The 21,524-nt window shown below is 41.9% G+C and overlaps 4 protein-coding genes across 7 annotated transcripts in view; 3 read left to right on the top strand and 1 right to left on the bottom strand.

Annotated features, from left to right (window-relative positions):
* Positions 1–1,088: 1,088 nt before the first annotated feature.
* Positions 1,089–2,623, top strand: LOC103969854 (bidirectional sugar transporter SWEET4-like). Its single transcript, XM_009383494.3, has 5 exons — positions 1,089–1,131; positions 1,301–1,337; positions 1,417–1,795; positions 1,969–2,088; positions 2,297–2,623. Exons 1-5 carry the CDS (start codon positions 1,089–1,091, stop codon positions 2,498–2,500), a joined length of 783 nt encoding a protein of 260 aa, XP_009381769.1. The 3' UTR covers positions 2,501–2,623.
* A 351-nt stretch (positions 2,624–2,974) lies between these two features.
* LOC103968944 (protein IQ-DOMAIN 21-like) lies at positions 2,975–5,997 on the bottom strand. Of its 2 annotated transcripts, none has more exons than XM_009382313.3 (4): positions 5,788–5,997; positions 5,400–5,696; positions 3,908–4,402; positions 2,975–3,832 (listed from the first exon to the last, which is right to left on the bottom strand). In XM_009382313.3, the coding sequence occupies exons 1-4, from the start codon at positions 5,866–5,868 to the stop codon at positions 3,281–3,283; spliced, it is 1,425 nt and encodes a 474-aa protein (XP_009380588.2). In that variant the 5' UTR covers positions 5,869–5,997; the 3' UTR covers positions 2,975–3,280. The 2 variants fall into 2 exon arrangements, with proteins under 2 accessions (XP_009380588.2, XP_009380589.2); XM_009382314.3 differs by having other exon boundaries at positions 2,975–3,829.
* A 2,912-nt stretch (positions 5,998–8,909) lies between these two features.
* LOC135584833 (transcription factor MTB1-like) lies at positions 8,910–11,113 on the top strand. Its single transcript, XM_065129657.1, has one exon. It carries the CDS (start codon positions 9,006–9,008, stop codon positions 10,770–10,772), a length of 1,767 nt encoding a protein of 588 aa, XP_064985729.1. The 5' UTR covers positions 8,910–9,005; the 3' UTR covers positions 10,773–11,113.
* Positions 10,815–21,524, top strand: part of LOC103968942 (structural maintenance of chromosomes flexible hinge domain-containing protein GMI1) — a 40,114-nt gene continuing 29,404 nt past the window's right edge. For 2 of the 3 annotated variants that reach the window (XM_065129656.1, XM_065129654.1), the window contains exons 1-9: positions 10,815–10,950; positions 13,641–13,929; positions 14,001–14,451; positions 18,289–18,628; positions 18,787–18,819; positions 19,043–19,129; positions 19,235–19,290; positions 19,851–19,934; positions 21,183–21,255. In XM_065129656.1, the coding sequence (XP_064985728.1) occupies positions 18,293–18,628; positions 18,787–18,819; positions 19,043–19,129; positions 19,235–19,290; positions 19,851–19,934; positions 21,183–21,255 (669 nt within the window). In that variant the 5' untranslated portion in view covers positions 10,815–10,950; positions 13,641–13,929; positions 14,001–14,451; positions 18,289–18,292. The remainder of the gene's footprint in view (positions 10,951–13,640; positions 13,930–14,000; positions 14,452–18,288; positions 18,629–18,786; positions 18,820–19,042; positions 19,130–19,234; positions 19,291–19,850; positions 19,935–21,182; positions 21,256–21,524) is intronic. The other variant, XM_065129655.1, reaches the window with a different exon arrangement.

Here is a 21,524-nt window from a genome sequence, read left to right as displayed (position 1 = left end):
GAATCCCCGAGGAGATCAAGGCCCACCTCAGCTTAGCCGCAGAACCCCGAGGAGTCCAGAGCTAACCTTGTTTCTACTTAAGAGCTGTCTCGGACACTCAACTGCGACCTTGGAATTGCTTTGGCCAAAGCTTCCCCGATTCTATCCTCCTTGCTTAGTTGTCACATAATCTACTCGGACGATTTTATATCGACTACGTTAAAACATTTGATGAGATAACGTTTTAATTCCAAAATATTAAGTAACATAATTTTTTACTCATGCATTTGCAGATGATGATGTTCAAATGAAAAAAAAATCAAGAAATTCATGGATATGGTTTGATCGACGACCCTATAATGCATATAGGACGACTATAATAACAAGAATAATAAAACTATAAGTTTCAACTATTTAACAACTACAAGTGAAATTAAATGAAATATTCTCATGCACGGGAATCAAAACCTGGCACGAAATCCAAGAGGTGGTAAGCTCCAACATCAGTGGCTCGAGTAATTGCTGCATCGATATCGTGTTGGGGTCTGCAACCTGCCATACCTGTTCGATTCACTCACAGATGTTTCACAGTATGCATGTCCTCGGATGGCTCACGCACCTGACGCTGCCTTGTCTGGGACCAGATCAGTTAGCTCATGCAAGACAACACCACGCAAGCAAATCGGGCAATATTATCTCGGGTGATTGATATTTGTGGCAATGGATAAGTCTCTGTAACGCACACTGACGCGAGTCATAAATGCCAATTGATCTTGACCTTGTTGAGCGTGAAACTTGCAAGAGGCTGAGGTGAATAGGATGGGAATCAGCCTGAGAGAGAGGAAGAGTTGATAGTCACCAGCTAAGGTTTTGAAAATCTTGAAGACAGTGCCATTGTAACCATATCCACATCTTATCCCCACCCTTCCATGTCTTACATTCCATCTGTTGCAGCCATTTCTTGTCATGCAGCCAACCAGAGCTTAAATCTCGGATAAGAAAGGAGTCTGAGCTTTGACTTCTTCCTCTATAAAGACAGCCCTTCCTCCTGTCTCAGAGGATACCTTCTTCTGTGTGCTTGAGCGGCTTGCTACTGTTGTGTAGCAATCATGGTCTCTGCTGATGCCATTCGGACAGGAGTTGGGATCTTAGGTGAGTTGAGTTGGTGCTCCTCGGATTCTTTTATCTGTCCAGCAGTGAATACTCTGCTTCTGTGTCGTTAGCAAACATCTATATCGTATATGTACATATCTCATATGTGTCTTTGTATTCTTGGGATGTAAGAAGGTGACATGTTTCTCTCCTTTTATTGCTTCGGCAGGAAATGCAATCGCGCTGGGCTTATTTCTTTCGCCAGTGTAAGCATGGATTTACAGAGTCAACAACAATTAAGCTTTGGTTGCACTGGCTCAAAGCTGTTTCTTGTTCCATGAACAGGACGACCTTCGTCAGGATATGGAAGAAGGGATCGGTGGAGCAGTTCTCGCCGATCCCCTACGTCGCCACCTTGCTCAACTGCATGATGTGGGTGGTGTATGGACTGCCAATGGTGCACCCGCACAGCATGCTGGTGATCACCATCAACGGGTCGGGACTCGCCATAGAGCTCTCCTACGTGCTCCTCTTCCTCGTCTACTCTCACGGAAGCAAGAGGCTGAAGGTGCTCCTGATGCTGCTCGCCGAGACCGCCTTCGTCGCCGCCGTCGCTCTCCTCGTGCTCACTCTCGCGCACACGCACGAGCGTCGCTCCATGATCGTCGGCGTCCTCTGCGTCTTCTTCGGAACCATGATGTACGCTGCTCCATTATCCGTCATGGTACGTCAACTCAGCACACTCTAACCTTAAGATGATTCATTTTCCTCGATAGCATTTATCGTGGCAGCAATGCAATACGAACAATAAGCCTGTGTTGAGGCGTGACGTGACTGTCCTTTTTCTTTCCCTTCTTCGGATCATTATAACTAATATCTGATATAATTGTGTTGCAGAGGTTGGTGATACAGACCAAGAGCGTGGAGTACATGCCCCTCTTCCTCTCCCTCGCTTCTTTCTTCAACGGCGTTTGCTGGACTGCCTATGCTCTCATCCGTTTCGATCCATACATCACCGTAAGTAGAAGTAGAACTCGCACTGCATTCATACCGACTCCATTACTCTATGTCATGCATTTAGTATGGTTCCGAGATCATGTTAATGGGCATGTCAAAGCAGTCTCATACACAGTGTTCTGAACAAAACCAGAAAATTGCATGGTCGTTAATGACCTTCAAAGGAAAGATGATGCCGACACTATTATTTCCTTGTCCTTTGCTTCAGATTCCCAATGGCCTCGGGGTGGTGTTCTCGGTGGCTCAGCTGATGCTGTACGCGACGTACTACAAGTCGACGCAGAGGCAGATAGAGGCGGTGAAGAGGAAGACGGAGATGGGTCTGACCGACGTGGTGGTGGTGAAGGGAGACGCAAACAAGGCGGGGAGTGTTCCTTTCGCCGGCGGCAACCCTGAGATCCGTGCGATGTGATGATCACAAAAGGCTTCACGTCTTTTTCTGATATCGATGCACAAAGGGATGTGTGTTTCTTCTTCTCGATGTTAATCTGAGCTCGGTCGCCGAACAAACCACAGGGAAAGGCTGTTTCCATGACATAAAGAAATCAAATGCAAGGGTGTTTACGTTTTTTTCTCTATTTTCGTATTTATTCTGAGTGGAGCTTGCATGCATAAACTTCCAGAAAATAATTATTATGACTATTACATGCATGCATGCTTGCATAAACTTCCAGCAAGATGCTAAATCGATTGTCAAGAAAGAGCAAAAGAGGACAATCTAGATTTTGCTTCTTTGATCACTAAAATTAATTATGTTTATGAATCGCGAATGGTGATCATTAAATAAAAAGAGTGATTCGTAAATCGAAAAGGTAGGATGGATTTCTAGAAAGCTTATCGGGAATCTGGTTTAACTCAAGATAATGTCTTAATAACTGCATCAAACTAGACATGGATTCATCACTCGTAGCATTATTTTCTCATCATTAAACACAAACACACACACACACACCACATACGAATATATGTAGTTCTCGCCCTGACATTGTTTCTACAGCAAACGAAGCAAGCATGCACGGACTTCGTTCCTTTCTTTCTTACTTTTCTCTTTCTTTTTCTTCTCCGCTGAAAGAGAGTTCCAGGTTACAGAGGGTGGTTGAGCCTCCCCAGAAGAGATTGCCAGATAAGAAGAACGTGGTGGCATATAAATAGTTGCTCCAGTATACGTGCTTGGTTCCCATTTATCTGACCCTCAAACGTTCACAGTGGTCCTCCTCCCACGACCTCCGAACGGCGGCGTGCAGTCATCCCCGCCGCAGCTCGAATCAGGGCTGTACCCCGTGTGCCGCCCTGCAAGCCCAACTCCCATATGGCTGGGGCTTCGACCGACCGGATTAATTGTGGCAGACGTCCCTCCGCCGGAGCTCGACGAGTCTGCCATGTTACCCGTCTTGGCTCTCCTGGTGGTGGAGTTCCATTTCGTTACCGGCGGAGCCTGGGCTCGAACCTTGGCCATCGCGGACTGAGTAGCCGCCATGTAGCTCGGAACAGCCGGCTGCCGGCCGGGATCATCTCTGAGGTGGTAGGAATAGTGCATGGGATTTATTGGGCTTCGTCTCCCGGGGTCCATCTCGACCGTCTTCTCCGACAGGCCGTCCATGGCGGTGGCCGTGACGTAGGAGCTCATCGGCTGCGGCGGGGGTGCACCATGCCGGGCCTCCCACTGTTGGGCGGCCATCCAACGCTCCAGCCAATTCCAGCCCCATTGGGGCTTCTCATGCCACCGCTGTTGCTGCTGCTGCTGCTGATTACACGAGTTTAGGCAAACAGTTCGAATTGCTCAAAGCCACGGGGGGGAAGTAAAGGAAGAGACGAATACCTGATAGGTGTAAGCGTAAGCGAGGGCTCTCTCTCGGCGGACGAGGGCATTGTGCTTCCGCTGGGAGTTGACCGCGATGGCGTCCAGGCTTTGCTGTCGCCCGTCCCAGTTCCTCAGTCCCAAACTCTTGGAGTTGTGGCTCTTCATGTAGACACGACGATTGCCTCCTCCATCTGCTTCCTCCTCCTCCTCCTCCTCGTCTTCTTCTTCCATGAGGTGGAAATCTTGGAGGTGGTCTCGTGGCGCTGCCCTCATTTTTGGATGGCGGAATTGGTAAGGGCCATGGTGGGTGGCGGCCGCGGCCGCGGGGAACGGAGAGAAGAGCTCGTTGCGGTGGCTGGCGACTTGGAGGCGGCGGTTGCGGACGAGGGCCTGCACGCGGACGAGTGACTGCATGCAGCGCCAGGTCATGTGTGCTTGCTTCCGGACGTGGTGGCCTCTCACGAGCGCCTGCAGCCTCACCAGTCCCCTTAACGCTCGTAATGCCCTCCGAGCCTGCAAATAACTTCGGTGGTCACATATCCTGCAATCTCTTTGCTTCCGCCAATAATACCATGCCCTCCTTGGTGAATAAAAATGCCAACTGAAATCAAAATTATCCGCATTTTGAAGAAGAAAAAGGGGACCACACAAATTCTGCTTATCTTACAATTCTGTATGCAACATCTTGAACTAGGAGACGAAACTACAGAGAATGTGTATGATTGATGAGAACCAACAGGTTGGTCCATGCTCTTGGTGGAGTTGCTGTAACAGTAGGGCATCCGTGCTCCATGACAATTGTCCTGGGTCACTACCTGGGAACCCCACTTGGTCCTTTCCTAAAGAGAATCCCAGCAGAAACTCATCGTTTTCCTCAAGGAAATAGATGAATCACACTACCATGCATCTCTCTGTCATGTTTGCCTTCTTACTAAAGCCAAACTCTACATACTGGTGTGATAAGGTTTATTGAATCCTACACCACCTTTGCACACTGATCCAAAGCAAATCAGATGGCTGTGTTGTTCTATACATAGACCATGGAGTACCCCATGCTGCAACTTTAATTTGTCCATGTGCTCTGAGTTATTGCTTTACCCTCAGTACCCTTCGCCATGGGGCATTGCGAAGATACGATTCGTTTCGCTTCGTATCGTCCACGGTTTATAATCCTGTACTCGTGTCCAACTTCATCTATATAATACATAATTGCATATAGGCATCATTATAATTCATTCGGTATGATCATCATAAACGGACTCTAATATAGCGGTTTCTATGTGTTGTAGCGGTGAGACGGTTAATAACGGATGTATGGCTGTCACAGCTACTGTAGCGGCGATACGGTTAACAACGGATACTACAGCTGTTGCGACAACTAATGACGACACGCGTGAAGGGAAACGCAGGCGTCCCGCACACGACGTGAGGGGCGCAGGGGAATCGCGAAATCCCCGGGGAGGAAACGACGATCAAAACAAGGAAGAAGGGGGAGAGGGATGTCGCTCACCAAGTAACCGCGGTAGACGGACTGGATGACCACCGCTGCTCGCTCCTCCTTCGACGGCCGGACGCAGCCAGCCAGCCGGACGACCCTCGCGGCGGCCTCCGCTGCCGCCGCCGCGGCCCTCGTCGCCGCGGCGATGGCCCGCTCCCGCTCTGCCACCTCCTCCCCCCACCCTCCCCCGCTCTCTTGGTTCGTCGCCTCCGGCGACGTCTCCGCCGGAAAGTGCTCCACCGACACTATCTCCGCCGCAGCGCCGTCGTTCTCCTCCGCCTCCGCCTCCGCATCTGCCTCCCTCTCCCACTGCACGCAAGAAGAAACCAGCAAAGGCGACGTCTCAGGCGCCGACAACTATAAGCTGAGATGAAGACGGAGGGAGGAGGGGAAGGAATACCCGGTGATCGGACGGCGGGGATGAGTCCTTGGGCTTGAATACCTTCTTCACGGTGGAGAGCCAGCTCGTCTTCTTCCCCATTCTCCTCAGCGGAAGTCTCTGGATCGCACGCAGAGATAGAGAGAGAGAGAGAGAGAGAGAGAGAGAGAGAGGTGGGTGAGGGACAGAGGGAGGAGTATAAGTTCGGGCTCGTGTGATGTGTGTTGTAGGCGCCGATGGTATTTAAGATTGGTCACGGGGGCGCTCTACGGCACAACAAAAACAAATAAGTAGTGATTTATGAGGTTAGAATTTATCGGAACTAATTCACATAATAATAATTATCTCGGAAGAACATATCGGATCAAAATGACGTGAAGAAAAAGTATGTGTTGAGTAGTCTTCATAATAGCACTTCAATGACAAATGCAAGTTTACTGCCACTTCAAGTTTGCGTTGCATGTCATGATGAAGAGCAAATGCAAGTTTTAAGAGACCCTTCTCGGAAGGCAACGCAGCTGCGCCACACATGCACCTTTCTGTCCATCTTAGCCGTGCTGCTTCCGATTGCCACCGCTCCGTGCGCACACATACATCCAATGGCCTGATTGGCTCCAACCAGAAAAGATTGGGGCTTAAGATCTATTATGCACAGCAATTCGGGTGGGCTTCGTTTCGTAAGTTGTTACTATGAATTCAGAAAAGATAACTTCGCTTTTACATGTAAGCTCCAAAAATATTTCGTTGATTTTTTTTATATTAATATCGATATAAATATTTTCAATATATTTTTGTTATTCATATGTAAGTTGATTATCTTCACCTTACTCTTAAATGTTTAAAATTTATTTGTATATTTTTTTATCTTACAAAATAAATCACTTGCCTAGGTTTAGCTTTGTGATGTTGACTCATCTTTATTCGATTAAACTATAATTTGATTGACTCAATCGTGAGTCTGAGTCTAAAATTAATATATTGATTGAGAATATTTTAACAATTAATCTTCATTTGCCAATTAGTGATCACCAAGCTTTGATATGAAAAAAAAAGAGGATTAAGTCACTCCAATAACATACGAGTGGTTATGGTCTGTCGGTCCTCGTGGACAATAGTCTACAAGAGGTCATTTAGACTGACCTCATTAGTCTCCGTAAATAACAGTCCACGAGAGATTGTTTGGGTCTGTCTCTTACTCTATCGATCTCAGTGGATAATAATTCATGAGAGATCATTCGGGTCTATCGTCCCCGAGGACAAAATGTCGATAGAAGATGTTGAGGCTATTATAGAGAATCCCCTTAGCCAATCAGGTATAAAAAATCGATCGCCCATACCGACTTAGGGGTCGAACCTTTTTCTAAAATACCTCTCACATTTTCATATAATTTTTTGAACTCATTTAAACATAAGAAGAATTGGGTTAGGAAACTCTTTCTGACATTGACTTTTGTACAAAAACCATCAAGATATTATATTTCACTTCACCCGAATACGTTGGCTGCATCAAGGCAGTCATGAAAGTTCCTCGGATGTCCCTATACTTTTTGGGTTAAGATCGAACAGAATTGACTCAAGACACTTCTCCTTCACATATTATATCATATATCAATTCAATTAAAAAACTCAAGTTTTTAAATTATGAGTCAAATTTAATATGTGTAAATAAATTCCTTCTATCGTTACTAAATTCTCTCAGTAGATCTGTATTTTATCTCAATTATTCTCTATAAATATTTGTATTTTAAAGTATTATTTCTATAAATTTTGAAAGGTAAGCATTATTTTAGTCGATAAATGCTCTGTCTGATTAATGCGCCAATTTAAATCAAATTTTATCTTCACTACTCAATGCTACAAAAGATATTTATTTCCCAAGATATCCGCTGCAGGAAATATCACGAGGTTGGCTGTTATTATCTCCGACCCCTTGTTTCATGTCACCTTTGTTGGTGGAGCGGTTGCCATTAATCTAAGAAAGAATCATAACTCCCACCTTCAGCGACATGCATGAGATGGCTAAGCTAAGCCGTCTCTATCATATAAATATTACGAACAATTAAAATCTATAAACAATTAAAAAGCACAAAAACACAATGAAAATGGTTGTTATATTTATGACATTGTCACTTTCAAGCAAAGATGCAGCAGTTCTTGGGAAAGAACGCCAAGTGCGTCCTTTAATTCGGTCCACGAAATTGTTGTCATCTTACTTCTTGATTAATCTCACCCGTGGATGTTGACACCCTTCCTTTAAGTGCGTGCAATAATACTCCATATCCTATAATATCCTCAACATTTAATGGAGCCTCTTATATAATAAATAATATTCACGTGTTACGTTTATATTTGGAGTTAGTCATTTATATTTACCCTTCTAAATTTAAGTTTAATACATATATTTACCCCTCCACTCTGTTGCTAACAGAAACTCCAGCGGTTGCTTGCGCTTGTTTGATACGATACGTATAGTAATGGTAACGAGATTCACGTGTTCTCACAAGACTCATGTGACACGCAACGGCGTTGCGGTCGTCACCAGCACGCGTCCGACGCCGTGGCAATCGCGCCCTAACTCGCACGTGCGTTCCGCCGCTCGTGTGATGATCGATCTGGATCTTGGACCGTCCAGATCGATGGATCTCTTTCATCTCGACGGCTGAGATCGAGGGATTATTCCTCACGCAGATCGACGAGGTTGGGCCGATTTGGCTCGTGCTTGCTGGCCCGAGGTTCGACCTAGGTGGCTTCGGCGTGGCTTCGAATTGAGCCGCTCGACCTCTAAAGTAAACTACATAAGGGGAGCGAAACATCTTGACGTGTAAGCTCGGCTGGCTCGGGTCGCCGAGAGTGGGAGCCGGCTCCTCTGCACAAGAATATCGTACCGCCAACGAGTGCTTATCGTCATCATCGTATGCCGGTGTCCAACTTCGGATCACGATGCCCAAACCCGTACATGAGCAGGTGGGGGATCCTCTCCAATACTACTTTGTAAGGGAAGCTCCATTTCTCAGATCGAAACCGTTCGATAATCTAAAAGAACTTACGATCTATATATCCAACGGTCATATCGAGGTGCTTCTTCACGATCGTCGGAGAGGATCCCAATTTGACAGATTTGGATCCCCAAATACACCCGGTCTCACTTCCCACCCGTCAACGGATCGAAGAATTCTGTTCATCCCCCGAAACTCCTCTTTGCCAATCCAACCCCTCGGCTTTCCAAACTGGAAGCTTCGATGTCGGATTTCTTCTGGAGCGAGGAGGAGCGGGGCATGGCTGCCGCCGTCCTCGGCCCCGTGGCCTTCGACTACCTCGCCGCCAGCCGCACATCCTCCGACGGCCTCACCGCCGCAGCCTCCTCCGCCGAGGCCGACCTCCAGAGCCGCCTCCTCGACCTTGTCGAGGGTCCCCCCGACCGCCCTTGTCTCGGCTGGAACTACGCCATCTTCTGGCAGATTTCCCGCGCCAAGTCCGGCGACCTCGTCCTCGGCTGGGGCGACGGGTCCTGCCGTGATCTCCGTGACGGCGAGGAGGCCGCGGCGACGGCTGCGGTCGCGAGGTCCCCCGGCGACGATGAGTCCCAGCAGAAAATGAGGAGGGCCGTCCTCCAGAAGCTCCACGTGTACTTTGGGGGTTCCGACGAGGACAACTACGCCCTCCGCCTCGATCAGGTCACCGACGCCGAGATGTTCTTCCTCGTCTCGATGTACTTCTCCTTTCCTCGAGGGAAGGGCGCGCCAGGTCGGGCTTTGGCGGCCGGGAAGCACCTGTGGATCTTATCGCCCTCCGACTACTGCTACAGGGGCTTCTTGGCGGCGTCTGCCGGGTTCCGCACGATCGTTGTAGTGCCATTCGATACAGGCGTTCTCGAATTGGGATCCGTTAGATCGCTAGCTGAAAGCCCTAATTCATTGCAGACCATAAAGTCGGTGTTTTCGGGTACGACGCCTGCGGGGATGCCGCAGTCTCGCGAGAAGTACGAGAGGAATGGATCAGAGGCATGCCCAAAAATCTTCGGAAAGGATCTAAATCTGGGGACTTCTAATGTCAATGACAAGCCTCTAGTTACAAAGGTAGAGGATAGTTCTTGGGATACACAACCAAAGAGAGGCAGCGGGGATTGGGTGCTGTTTCCTAATGTTCGGAAAGGAATGCAGAGTTTCAGTTGGAACCATGTTCGCGGCCCGAGTTCTCATCAGCAGCAGTTTGGTAATGGCGCTGTGATCACTAGCAGTGAAGTCGGCGATCACAGTGATGGAGTGCAGGGAGATACTTTGCTTGGGCAATTGCAGATTCAGAAGAATCAGCATAACCCCCAACAATCACTGCAGCCACCACCGAGGCAGATCGATTTTAGTGGAGGGACTTCGAGAGCTGGGACTTTGATTGCCCACGTTGGTGCACTGGAAGGGGACCATGCAGACATAGAGGTTTCATGTAAAGATGAGAGGGTTGGCCCACCAGATGAGCGACGCCCAAGGAAGAGGGGAAGGAAGCCTGCAAATGGGAGGGAAGAACCTCTCAATCATGTTGAAGCAGAGCGCCAGAGGAGGGAAAAGCTTAACCAGAGGTTCTATGCTTTGCGTGCGGTGGTGCCTAATATTTCAAAGATGGATAAGGCATCTTTGCTGGGAGATGCCATTGCATATATTACGGAGCTCCAAAAGAGGTTGAAGGAGATGGAGTCCGAGAGGGAGAGATTCTTGGAATCCAATGCGATGGATCATAGCACCCGAGTGCATCAACCTGAGGTTGATGTGCAAGCTCTTGAGGATGAGGTGATTGTGCAAGTCAGCTCTCCATTGAATACCCATCCTGTTTCTAAAGTTTTTCAAGCTTTAAAGGAGGTGCAGGTTAATGTGGCAGAATCAAAGGTCACAGGTGGTGGAGAAACTATTCAGCATACTTTTATCATCAAATCACCAGGCTCCGAACAGCAAATTAAGGATAAGATAATTGCTGCTTTGTCTCATGGAAGTGACTCAACAGAGCAATTATACTAACAATGACCCAGATGGAGTAGGAAGGATCATGTTATCTTATCACTTTGGAGTCTGCTGCAAATAGTGATATACGTGCTTTTCATGGTTTACTTGTCCTCATCACCTCAGTCAGGATCTGACCTTGCACAGCATTTGACTAACCTGTTGGTTCACCAATACTCTTTTGTTATTTGTGATGGTAAGAATCTTCATGATAATGTTTTACTGACAATTTGTAACGTACACTTATTTCATAAAGTGCTATATGTTCACTATTTCATAAAGTCCTATTTGTAGTGTACACTTATTACAGTTTATAGCTCTATCTATATGCAGTATGTCAGGGCAGAGAGTTCTGGTCATCATTTGGTAATTAGCAATGCCGTCATCATATGCCTAAGAAACCCATGTGTAAGTTCTTCATATGTTAAAATCCTAGGTCGCGTAGATATCAGCAATTGGATGTCTCTCCTGGTGGGCACTTAAGATAATTTTCATAGAACGGTTGTGCGTTTCTTCTTGAGAATCTGTAGTTGTATTAGCTTTCTCCCTGTTTTTGTATATACATCTTTTATTGAAAAATTGTGGAAAGTTGAAAACTTGAAATGAAGTGGTAGTACTTTTGTCATGCTTATCATGTTTGCAATAAAGTTAATGTAGTTGAGATGAATATGTTCAGGTAGATGTTTTCTCTTATTAGCAATAAAGAATAAAAGTGTTTTAATATTCGAATAATTGCATATAGCTCTGATAGAGGATAAAAATAAAGGAAAACTATCCGAGATGGTATGAACATATTTAAAGAATACTTTTACATGCATTGGTTGTGTAAGGTGAATCTATTAAGATTAGTGATATAAACAGTGAGAAAGGGAGATCCAAGAATTCTATGTTCGAAACAATAAAATGAGATTTAATAGCTCTAAGTTTATTGTCCTATAAAGAGCTTACTGATGTGAAAAACTCCAAGTAGATGGCCCCAAACAATTGGGACATTATGACTTGTTGTTGTGTTTTTACCATGCCTAGTTGTCAAGATAAAGGTGGCGACTTGTGCTGCACTTTTACTCTTCTAAGAGGATTCTGGTGTTTGGTTCCTAAAATTCTAGTATCTTGGTCTTGACCAGCCTACACATGGTAAGTTGGATTTGATTTGTAGGTCACTATATACTTAGATGATAAATTTGAAGCTGTCTTTCTTGTCGAAAGGGAACTAAAAGAGAGATCCAATTATTCTCATAAAAAAGGAACTAAAAGATATCCAATTAGCTCTTTTTTCACCATTGGGCACACAAACTCTGTATCTTGTCACATTGTTTAGGTCTAAAGTCATTCATTCATTTGCACATACTTATTTTCCTAGCTACGGCAAAATTTTGAGTTGTTCTACTGTTGTGTGAAGCTGACAGATGTCCACCGTTCTGTTAAAATTCTCTTAAAAGATGAACCAAAATAGATCCACTTGCATATTTATTATCAACTTTGTAGCAAACTATTTATCTGATGAGAGTGCATACTTTAGATTGTGTTACTATTACATAAAGCTGGACCATATGCTTATTTTCATTGACCGCTACTACTAGCATGACGAGTCCCTTCTTGGCAATATGCCTCTTGATTCTCCTTGGTGGGTGGATGAATGAATTTTTCCTTGATTGTACTGTGGTCTAATTGATTATGAGTTAATATCAAACTTCAATATTTATCTGGATGTTTGAATTCGAGGAACAGAAAAATAGGTTGGATGGCTGAGAAATAAAGTTGAAATTGCTTAGTAATGATTTATTTTTTCATCCATGATCCTTCTACATGAAACTCCTCATTTCTGTTCACCTTATCAATTATCGACTGTATTGTAGGAACTGGGTGCTACCCTCGGCATAAAACAATACTTAAATACCTTGTTATAATCATATAATTAGTCTTTTGTCTGATATAGTCATCTCTTCTTTCTTTAACCTGGCGGCTGCCTTTGGTGTTGTGTTGGTATTTTGTCCATGCAGGTTTCCTACACTGGTAAATCTAATGCTGGCTAGAGTGCGACATAGGCCGGTATTTAAATCATTGAATGTGAGATCTGATGATAAAGCAAATCTTGCTTTTGTAAATCTTGTTGGAAATCCTTCTATTTTCTTAAGAAACATAAATATGTTAAAATGAACAAGACAACATGTGAATTGATTGTAAGTTTTTGCTTTTTTTGTGTGTTTCATCCATGATGTATCATTACCGCGCTTGCACTTCAATTTTTTCCTGCTCTAACACAGAAAACATGTTGTTTGGACATGAAATGCTCAAATGCTATGATAAGAATCGCGCAACTAACTTATGCAAATATGTAAGGCAGAATTGTGTTTCTAGTTCACTTTTGTGTACAAAGATGTGTATTCTCAGGAACCATCTATCTTCTTCTACTGACATGTTTTCCTTATTGCTTGGTCTAAATTGACCACAAATTTGTTACTGTAGTTTAGTTTCCTCTTGAAATGCACCTTCAGAATATTCATTTTGTGGTGAATAATGCTACTTGTGCATCCATGTTGCTTCATGGCTTGGTAAATTGCAGTGTTGCTATGTGGTTGGTGACAACATTTAAATTTATTTTTGAAGCTCGTATGACAAAATGGCTGTCTAAAGGTTGTAGAAGGATGAAACTTTTTCCTGCATCGAGGGGCTGGTGGTGCTTCGGTTCAGTTTCTTTTTCTTTTGTTCTTTGATTCTGAGTACATGAGAGTCTGTTTCCCTTGCTGAAGCTTGTCAATTCTTTTCATGGCTGTTTGGTAACATAACAGGTTACATATACATAATATGGGTCTAATATCTGTCCCAAAAAGTAAAGCTCATAGATGGACTCACCCTACAGGTCTCTCTATTCATTGTTGACGACAGGGAGTGAGTGCACAAGGAAAGAGACAGGAAGCATTTCAAGAACACAAATGTGCGAGGCCGAGCATCCCGACCCCGAAGGAATCGACGAGGCGCCGGTTCAACCCAGAAGGGACACACATGAACGGTGACGAGGAAGGAGGGACCGACGGGGCAATCGATTGCGTCACCCATTGCTGTCCCCGTTGTGAGAGGATGCGGCCGATTGGTTATCTCGATTGGGACGCACATGATTCCTATGGTGGTGGCGGCCGCGCACGTCAAGCACCGGGGTGGGCGTTTCTTCGGTCCGGTACGCTCGCTCTGTACGTTTAGCAGCTGTCGTTTAATCCTTGCTTTTCTGAACGCTAATGATGGTAACAGGAAGCCCCAGGCTGCGTTCCTCCCCGAGTCGCGAAGTAATTGGACGACTCGACGAGGTAGCTTAATATACCCACCTTCGCGGTGTTCGATAACCGACTGTGACACAAGTCGTAGCGGTATGCACACCTTGCCGGTGCCACTACCGAGATGTTTACCAGAAGGCGTACCTAAGGAGCAACGCAGAGCTCCACGGAATTGACACCTACTGCGGTGTGCTTACTGCCCATGCCATTTAAAGCGCCCTGTTTCCCACTACTTTGCCGTTTCGGGCCTGTCGGCTCCTCGTCTCTTTCAATCCTTCCCTCCCTCTCTTCTCTCTTTCTTGTCTTCACCACCTCATTGTCGTCGAAACCCTAGCGTTACTTTGCGTCGGTCGAGGTGTCCTCGTGTCTCTGGCTGCCCTTTTTTGAACTAAAGTTCGTCTCCGCGGCGTCTCGTCTTCTTGGAGGAGGTAATGGCTCCCGTTCCTCTGTCGAACGAAACACTGCATCGCTATCAGAGCATCGTGAACGTTATGATCCAGTCGAAGCCTTCTTTCTTGATGCCCTACACCTTTCTTGCCGCTCTTTCTTGGTTGTGTATGTTTCTTCGTGAGGGTTTGTATTCTGCATCCCTGTCCGACAGTCCGTGTGCTAGGAACGTTTCGGTCCAATCGAAACCTTTTTGCCTCTGCCGTTCCCCCGCCTTGTCGAACTTTTCTTGTATGCGTTTGTTTCTTTGTGAGGGTCTGCTCGCGTACTTGCTTTCTTGAACCGGGTGGGGTGTGTCGTTTGTTGGACCAGCGGAGAAGTCCCAAAAAAACGACGGAAACCTTGCATCGTTACTTAGAGCGAAAATAAAATTTTGATCCGATGGAAATCATCATTACTTCAATATATCACTCCGATTAGTCCCACCTCTCGGACTAATCGGAAGTGTGTCTCGACGAGAACGTTATAATAGGCAAGTATCTCATTATCATTTTAGGGTTTCATCTTAGCTATGTTGGGTCTTGACGAGAATGTTAAACTCTTGAGCGAAAAAAATTACAATATCCTGACTAGTCCTACATCGGAAGTGGGCCTACATCAGTAGTTTGAGTCAAATGAAGTTGATAGACTTGTTAGTCCAAGTGAAGTTGATAATCAATTATGTCATATAGGTTTGATCGGTTTAAGTCAGTTTAGGATGAATCTAAAATAACTTGATTAGTTTAAGCCTACTTGATCTAATTGAAATCAATCAAATCTAAATTATACCAGTCTAGGATGATTCCAGATCGGTTCTATAAGGATTTGAGATTGGTTCTGTTAGATCGTAATTGAATTGAATTTGGTTTAAGCCAATTGAGCTATTTTAATTAGGGTTTTGGTTGATTGAGGATTATTGAGAGATTGATGTTTCATGTATTTATGATTTGATAAATTTAAAGGTTTCTTTTGAATGTGTCATTTGAAAATGATTATTGATTTTTTATTTTTTAAGCTTATGATATTGATAAGATTGTTACCATGTACTATATGTGATTATGCTAGTGGTTCACATTGGAAGTGCAACCTGTGAAAGGAGCTATGGATCTATCACAGTGCGGAGCCACCAATGGACATAATCTAGCATATCATACATCAAGCATGGACCCTCGTAATATTTTATCATATTATTTTTTGGATTCATGCGTGAATGAATAAATTAATGTAAATGAATGATCATGGTTGTTTATAACTTTATATATCCCTGCCAAGAGCAGGTAGGGCGATTCCCTTCGAGGATTAACGGGTCATCCGACGTGAAGGTTAGGTGGTTCATCTATCCGCTATTAAGAGTATGATATGGGTTCTCTCCATTTGCTGTTGAGAGGAATCCATCCCGTAAAGTATGCCTCTCCATCCGTTGTTAGGAGAGTGTACCATCGGGTATGATGTACGTATTTGGTATCTGACTATTATGTATGTGTTGCATGTGACCGATGCATGATTTTATTTATTGTATAAGAATTATCATTATTTTTCTGATGCATAAGTTTTATAATGGATCGATATATTATCATTTCATATTAAATTATTAACATTGGTATATATTTCACAAGCATTGAAGATTATTTTTATGAATTTTCAGATGTTCTTACCAACATGTGTTATTGTTGATATATTTTTATCTTATATTTATTTTCAGAGTAATCTATTACTTTGTAATAGGTTTTAGGCTTGAGTTAAAGAGCATTTTTTTATCACTTGTGGTCGTACTAAGAAAATGTGATCCTTTTTCTAGTTAATAAAATATTTACTATATAAAGACAAAGATTTGAATTCAATGATGAAAAAAAGGAGTGACTTCTATAAATTATTAATAATAAAAATGATGATTTATTATTTTTTTATAAATTTAGGATATGACAATTTAATGGTATCGGAGTCGATTAAGTATTTGGGCATGGTGAGGGGGCTTAAGTAGGAAAGAGCTACCCGTGGATGGAGTCAGAGGACTCGTCATGACGTTGAGTCACAATTAGGTTACGCCTCATATGCACCATGCTAGAGTTTGATCTGGGCTATACTGGGCATCGATGAGGATGTTAAGCTTGAGTGGGGGAAATTATAACATTACGATTAATCCCACATTGGAAGTGGATAAGATTAAGAATGACTTATAAGGATTTGATGATTATATTACTATCAACTTTCGCTTAAGCATTTTGTCTAGTGGTTTGGGCCAAACGAAATTAATAAGCCTGCTAACCCATCAAACTTGGGTCGTGATAGGGAGGATTGTGACACGTGACTTTCTTTGGTTCTATATGTTTCTTGGTGGTTTCTTTGATCATTGAAGACATTGTCGTTTGTTTCTTGAATCATGGAGGCTATTGTAAGTCAAGACTCCTGTTTCTCCTACCATGAGCCAGACCTTTATTTTAAATCTTTCATATATGGTTTTTGCCTTTTTGGAATAAGATGGTTCTATCACATTATTTTATGATCAAGTTCTACTTCTTCAGATTTGGCCTTCATCAATTCAAAGCAGAGCCTAAGCTTTCATTCTATCAAAAAAAAGAAAAAAAACCTTAATGCATGATATCATTGTTTAGTTATTTATCTTTGGTGTTGGAATCTAGCATTTCCTTTGCCTTGATATTCATAAAGTAGGTTTTTAAAAGGAATTTTTAGCTGTGCCCCCTACCTTTTCTTGGTTTATGATTGACTCATATTTTGAAATTTGAACTGTTTGATTGGTTTTATTGTTTTCTACATTTTAAATCTATATTTAGAGAAGAAATGTTTTAAATCTGAAACTTATGAGAAAAAAAGGTGCATGCTGGTCAGTTTTAATTTTTAAGCTCCAATCTCAAATTATACTTGTTTTATGTAAAGAGTTTTATCCATTGTTGTCCCTTTGAGTCACAGACTATATGTTTGTTAAACGTTTATTTGGTTTTTTAGATTGGGCATCGTGTGGTCAACAACATCTTACTATGTCATTTTCCTTTTTTCTTGAATTTTTCTATTATGGATATAATCTGACATCTTCAAAATAGTCTTGCCATGTGTTATTATTTTGCTTGTATTTGTCTTTATACTCTGCCCTTAAACTTTCACAAATTTTTTCTTCATAAAAGAAGCATTAAATTACTGTTAGTAAGAAAAATGCCTATAATGTGCTATTATGATTATACAAGTTTAATGTATCATTTAACCTGACTTGTTTCTCCATTATAGTTCTCCAGTTAATATCACTAGAAGGTGTTTTGCTGTAGTGATTGGTTTCTTTCCTTCATATATTCAATTTGTTTTAGTTATGTGATAGTTAAGTTAATTTGGTATACACGAAGCAAGTTCTTTGTTATTGAAAGTTGCTTAAAATGCTGTTGGAGGTCAAAGCTAAGTTTTTTCATTATCATGCTCCTCAGAGCACATTGTTGCAAATTTAACGTGAACTGGAAACTGATTTGATTGAATGCATGCAGCAATCACATAATTCACTGGACGTGGCATGAGTCATACTGGTGCTTTCTTGTGTCTTCCAGACCCTTAAATTTGTGTTTATCAGCAATTCTGTATTCTTCATGTCTATGTGGTTTGGAAGCTGCATATATTGTATACATAAATCTGTCACTTGTACTAGAAATTTATAGTTCCTTTTTGTCTTTCATACAGTAAATTTATCAATATTTTGAAAATGGTTTACCTATGATCACATGATTCAGAGACATGCATGTTTGATTTTTTAATTGAATTTTATTTCAAATTATCGTCGACATGATCTTGACATAGTTGACTGAAGTAAGATTTGTATTATGTTATGCTTTTACATTCAGGAAGATGGCAAATCGAAGGTCATCTAAAAGATCATATTTAGAATTCTTAGATGGAAATGATGATGGTGATTCTAAAGTATACAGATTTCAAATTCTCCTGCCGAATGGTGCAAGTGTACGGCTTATATTTAATGATCCAGGGGAAGATATGTTCTTGGATGAGTTTATACACATCATCAGAAAGGAACTTGAAAAAACTGCAGAAACAACAACAAAAGCTAGTCGAAAGATTTTCTGGAATGGAAACATCTATCTGGAGGATATGTCTGACAACAAGATTAGAAAGAAAATCTCTTTTAGCCATTTTCGCACTAACAAATGTCACATACTAAGGCTTCATGTATGTATGTTAGACATCGCATTGTCTGCTATGTTAGTTCAGTCCGATCTCTTTCTTCTAACTTAAATTTAACTTTAGTCATCAGTTTGATTCTCAATTTTTATTAGTTTCTATTTTCTTAATCTAATTTTTTTCTCTCTTTTGTTTATTTTTTGAAGGACGAGGGAGGTGAATCTCTTGATACTTACCATGTAAGTGTTCATTTGTAGGCTCTGTTCTTCCTAGTTCCTATAGTATTTAAATTTAGTGATTCACAAATCTATATTTGCAATTGTTAATTTTTTATGCCTTCTGTGTATTTCTTGTTTGGTTCTATCTGGCATTTAATCAATTTGATGTGTTGTAGAAATTGCTTTGTCCTATATCGCTGTGACTTGTGATGGACAAAATATTGGTTTCCTTGTCATTTTGCAGAACATGTGGGATCTGACACCACATACTGATCTTCTAGCAGAACTTCCAGCAGAATATACCTTTGAAACTGCTCTAGCTGACTTGCTTGTGAGTTACTTGAAACATGTGGTTGAAGATTCTGATTTCTTCTACTGTTTTTATGCAATGATGTTCTTGTGATTGTTCTTTCATATTTTTCTTCTTTGGCTGTAGGATAATTCTTTGCAAGCTGTATGGTCTAATGGCTCTGGTGAAAGGAGGCTAGTTAGGTAAGCAAATGAATGTTTACTATTTAAATGGAGCATGACCAAAAATTACTTAGAAAGTTATCAAGGCAAGTCGTGTGTTCAAACTTATGGGTTGCTGCATGTGATGCTTAAGCACATCCTTGTACCAAGTTTGTACGACTACAATATACTTTTTCATGCAAGACATCACTATTTGTGTGCCAAGGCATCATTGGTACATGCAGTATATAGGCATTCGGGCAGCAAATGGTTCAGTTTTGCTCCAATATATGTTATTTAGTTTGATTATTCATGCAAATGTTAATTTCATTATTAGTTTCTTGCATGTTGTAGTTTGTTTAGCCTATGATTTTATTATGAGGTATTATACATAATGCTTTTAGTTACACTGGTTGTAACTAATTTTGATGTAAGGCAAAACTTTCTTTTAACCTGCTTCAAAAAGAAAATATTCACATTTTAGCAAAGACTTCGTCATTTTGTGTTTTGGAAACTATTAAGGATGAAATAACTAGCAATTAACATGTGAACTTAGATGCCTTATACCTTTTGATAATATGATCTGTACTACATTGACACAGAGTGACAGTTGATGAGCAAAAAATCGAAATTTTTGATAGTGGCCAGGGGATGGATGGTAGTGAGGAGAACTGTATCACAAAGTGGTATGTTATCTATGGAACCCATTCCTTTCCTGATGATCTTGTTTGCTTGCATTCCTAATGTCTATTATGAATTGATGTTGCAACATAATATTTGATTCTTTAATTGCAATCTGTATTCCAACCTCCGTTGCTCATGAATGATATTTTAGTTCTACCATTGTTCTTGCTTAGTTTTTCAATAACCTTTCCAACCCGTTTCATTATTCATATTTTGCATGATGTTCTATGTTCTAGATTTTGTGAAACAAATGTAATTCTGAGTAGCTCAACAGATTTATCATATAACATCTTTATTATTTAGGGTCACTAGATTTTGAATTAGATGATCAGCCTCCTACTAGAAATTGATAAATAAGGTGAGAACATGTGAATTTGAAAGAGGGGAGGAGCGAGGGAGATATAAAAATTAGTCTAAATGTTTGAAATAAAAGAGGATTTACTGCTGCGATTGCAATGTGATGGCAGCTTAATAACTGTGATATGGAGCTTTTAAGCTTTTCACGATAGATTTGACATTTTCCCAATCATGTAACTTTAATAAGCCTCTTTCTGCCAAATAATTTTAGAGATCCGATCATCATCCACCACCTTCTGCCTCTCTCGAGCCAGCCTTCGATGATGAGCTGCCTCTTTCCAATTCTCAGGCCTTACCTATCATTGCTGTTGCTGCTGTTGGGATTCGGCCACCGTCACCCGGTCACCTCCCTATTGTACACTTCTCTCTAAGCTCTCTCTTTTCTCTTAGTGATGGGCACCCTACTTCTCAATTCCTTTCCTGTTCTCTGACTGTGATAGCTACATAGTCAACCCGTTCTTCCGTACTACCTACCTCTTCTCTCTGCATAAACTGAAAACAACCAATCAGCAACCGGGATATCTAATGTCTCAGGAAAGGAATATCAATGTTCAGGTAGAATTTCAAGCTTTCACATTGTTGATTCTTCTTGTTGCATATTTTTTTAATTCTTTTTGAGCAAATTCTGGGGCAACAAAATCGAAGTAAACAAGTTAGAAGGAGGATCTTTCTAAATACAAGTTGATTAAAAATAATTGTTTAATTTTTCTGGAAACTTTTTAGTGATTATTTCTAGTCATATATATATTTTTTTAATTTTGATGTCTTTAATTATCATAACATTGGCATGGTGATGATTTATAAGCCACCTATGTTACCTTATTTTAGCTGTTGCTGGCATTTTCTTTCTTTATATGTTATTGGGTTGATACACGATGTGTATGTTCTTATAGGGGAAAGATGGGTTCTTCTAAGCATAGGGCTTGTAGAAGCAAGGCCATTGGTACTAAAGCTCCATATTTAATGGTAAACATTAGACACACAGACATATGTAATGACTCAAATTCCTCTTTCTATCATAGTCACTGTGTTTTGAAGTTTCATCGCTTTCTTTTATGCTTTGATGGATTGTACATGATGTTCAGTGATGACCTTATGATTTGTTTTGTGGTTTTATCCAAAAATGTTTCTTTTTTATTAAACTGTATTAATGAACAATTGAACATAACAAGTATATTAGTAGGAGCAAATGACACTTTAGTCCATTTGTGGTGTAGAAATGTATACATGGTTTT

The sequence above is a fragment of the Musa acuminata genome, chromosome BXJ2-10, assembly GCF_036884655.1.
Source record: "Musa acuminata AAA Group cultivar baxijiao chromosome BXJ2-10, Cavendish_Baxijiao_AAA, whole genome shotgun sequence".
In the NCBI taxonomy this organism is placed as follows: Eukaryota; Viridiplantae; Streptophyta; class Magnoliopsida; order Zingiberales; family Musaceae; genus Musa; species Musa acuminata.
The sequence above is the reverse complement of the archived record's forward strand: the minus strand, read 5'-3'. Positions and strand labels throughout refer to the sequence as shown.

Excerpts from the sequence above, each read along its gene's own strand:
- LOC135584833 (XM_065129657.1), top strand. The coding sequence starts at position 9,006 with ATGTCGGATTTCTTCTGGAGCGAGGAGGAGCGGGGCATGGCTGCCGCC.
- LOC103968944 (XM_009382313.3), bottom strand. The coding sequence starts at position 5,868 with ATGGGGAAGAAGACGAGCTGGCTCTCCACCGTGAAGAAGGTATTCAAG. Across the intron at positions 5,697-5,787 it reads CCCCGCCGTCCGATCACCGG|TGGGAGAGGGAGGCAGATGC; the intron begins GTATTCCTTCCC and ends TCTTGCGTGCAG. Across the intron at positions 3,833-3,907 it reads CTTACGCTTACACCTATCAG|CAGCAGCAGCAGCAACAGCG; the intron begins GTATTCGTCTCT and ends TCGTGTAATCAG.
- LOC103969854 (XM_009383494.3), top strand. The coding sequence starts at position 1,089 with ATGGTCTCTGCTGATGCCATTCGGACAGGAGTTGGGATCTTAG. Across the intron at positions 1,796-1,968 it reads CTGCTCCATTATCCGTCATG|AGGTTGGTGATACAGACCAA; the intron begins GTACGTCAACTC and ends ATTGTGTTGCAG. Across the intron at positions 2,089-2,296 it reads GTTTCGATCCATACATCACC|ATTCCCAATGGCCTCGGGGT; the intron begins GTAAGTAGAAGT and ends CCTTTGCTTCAG.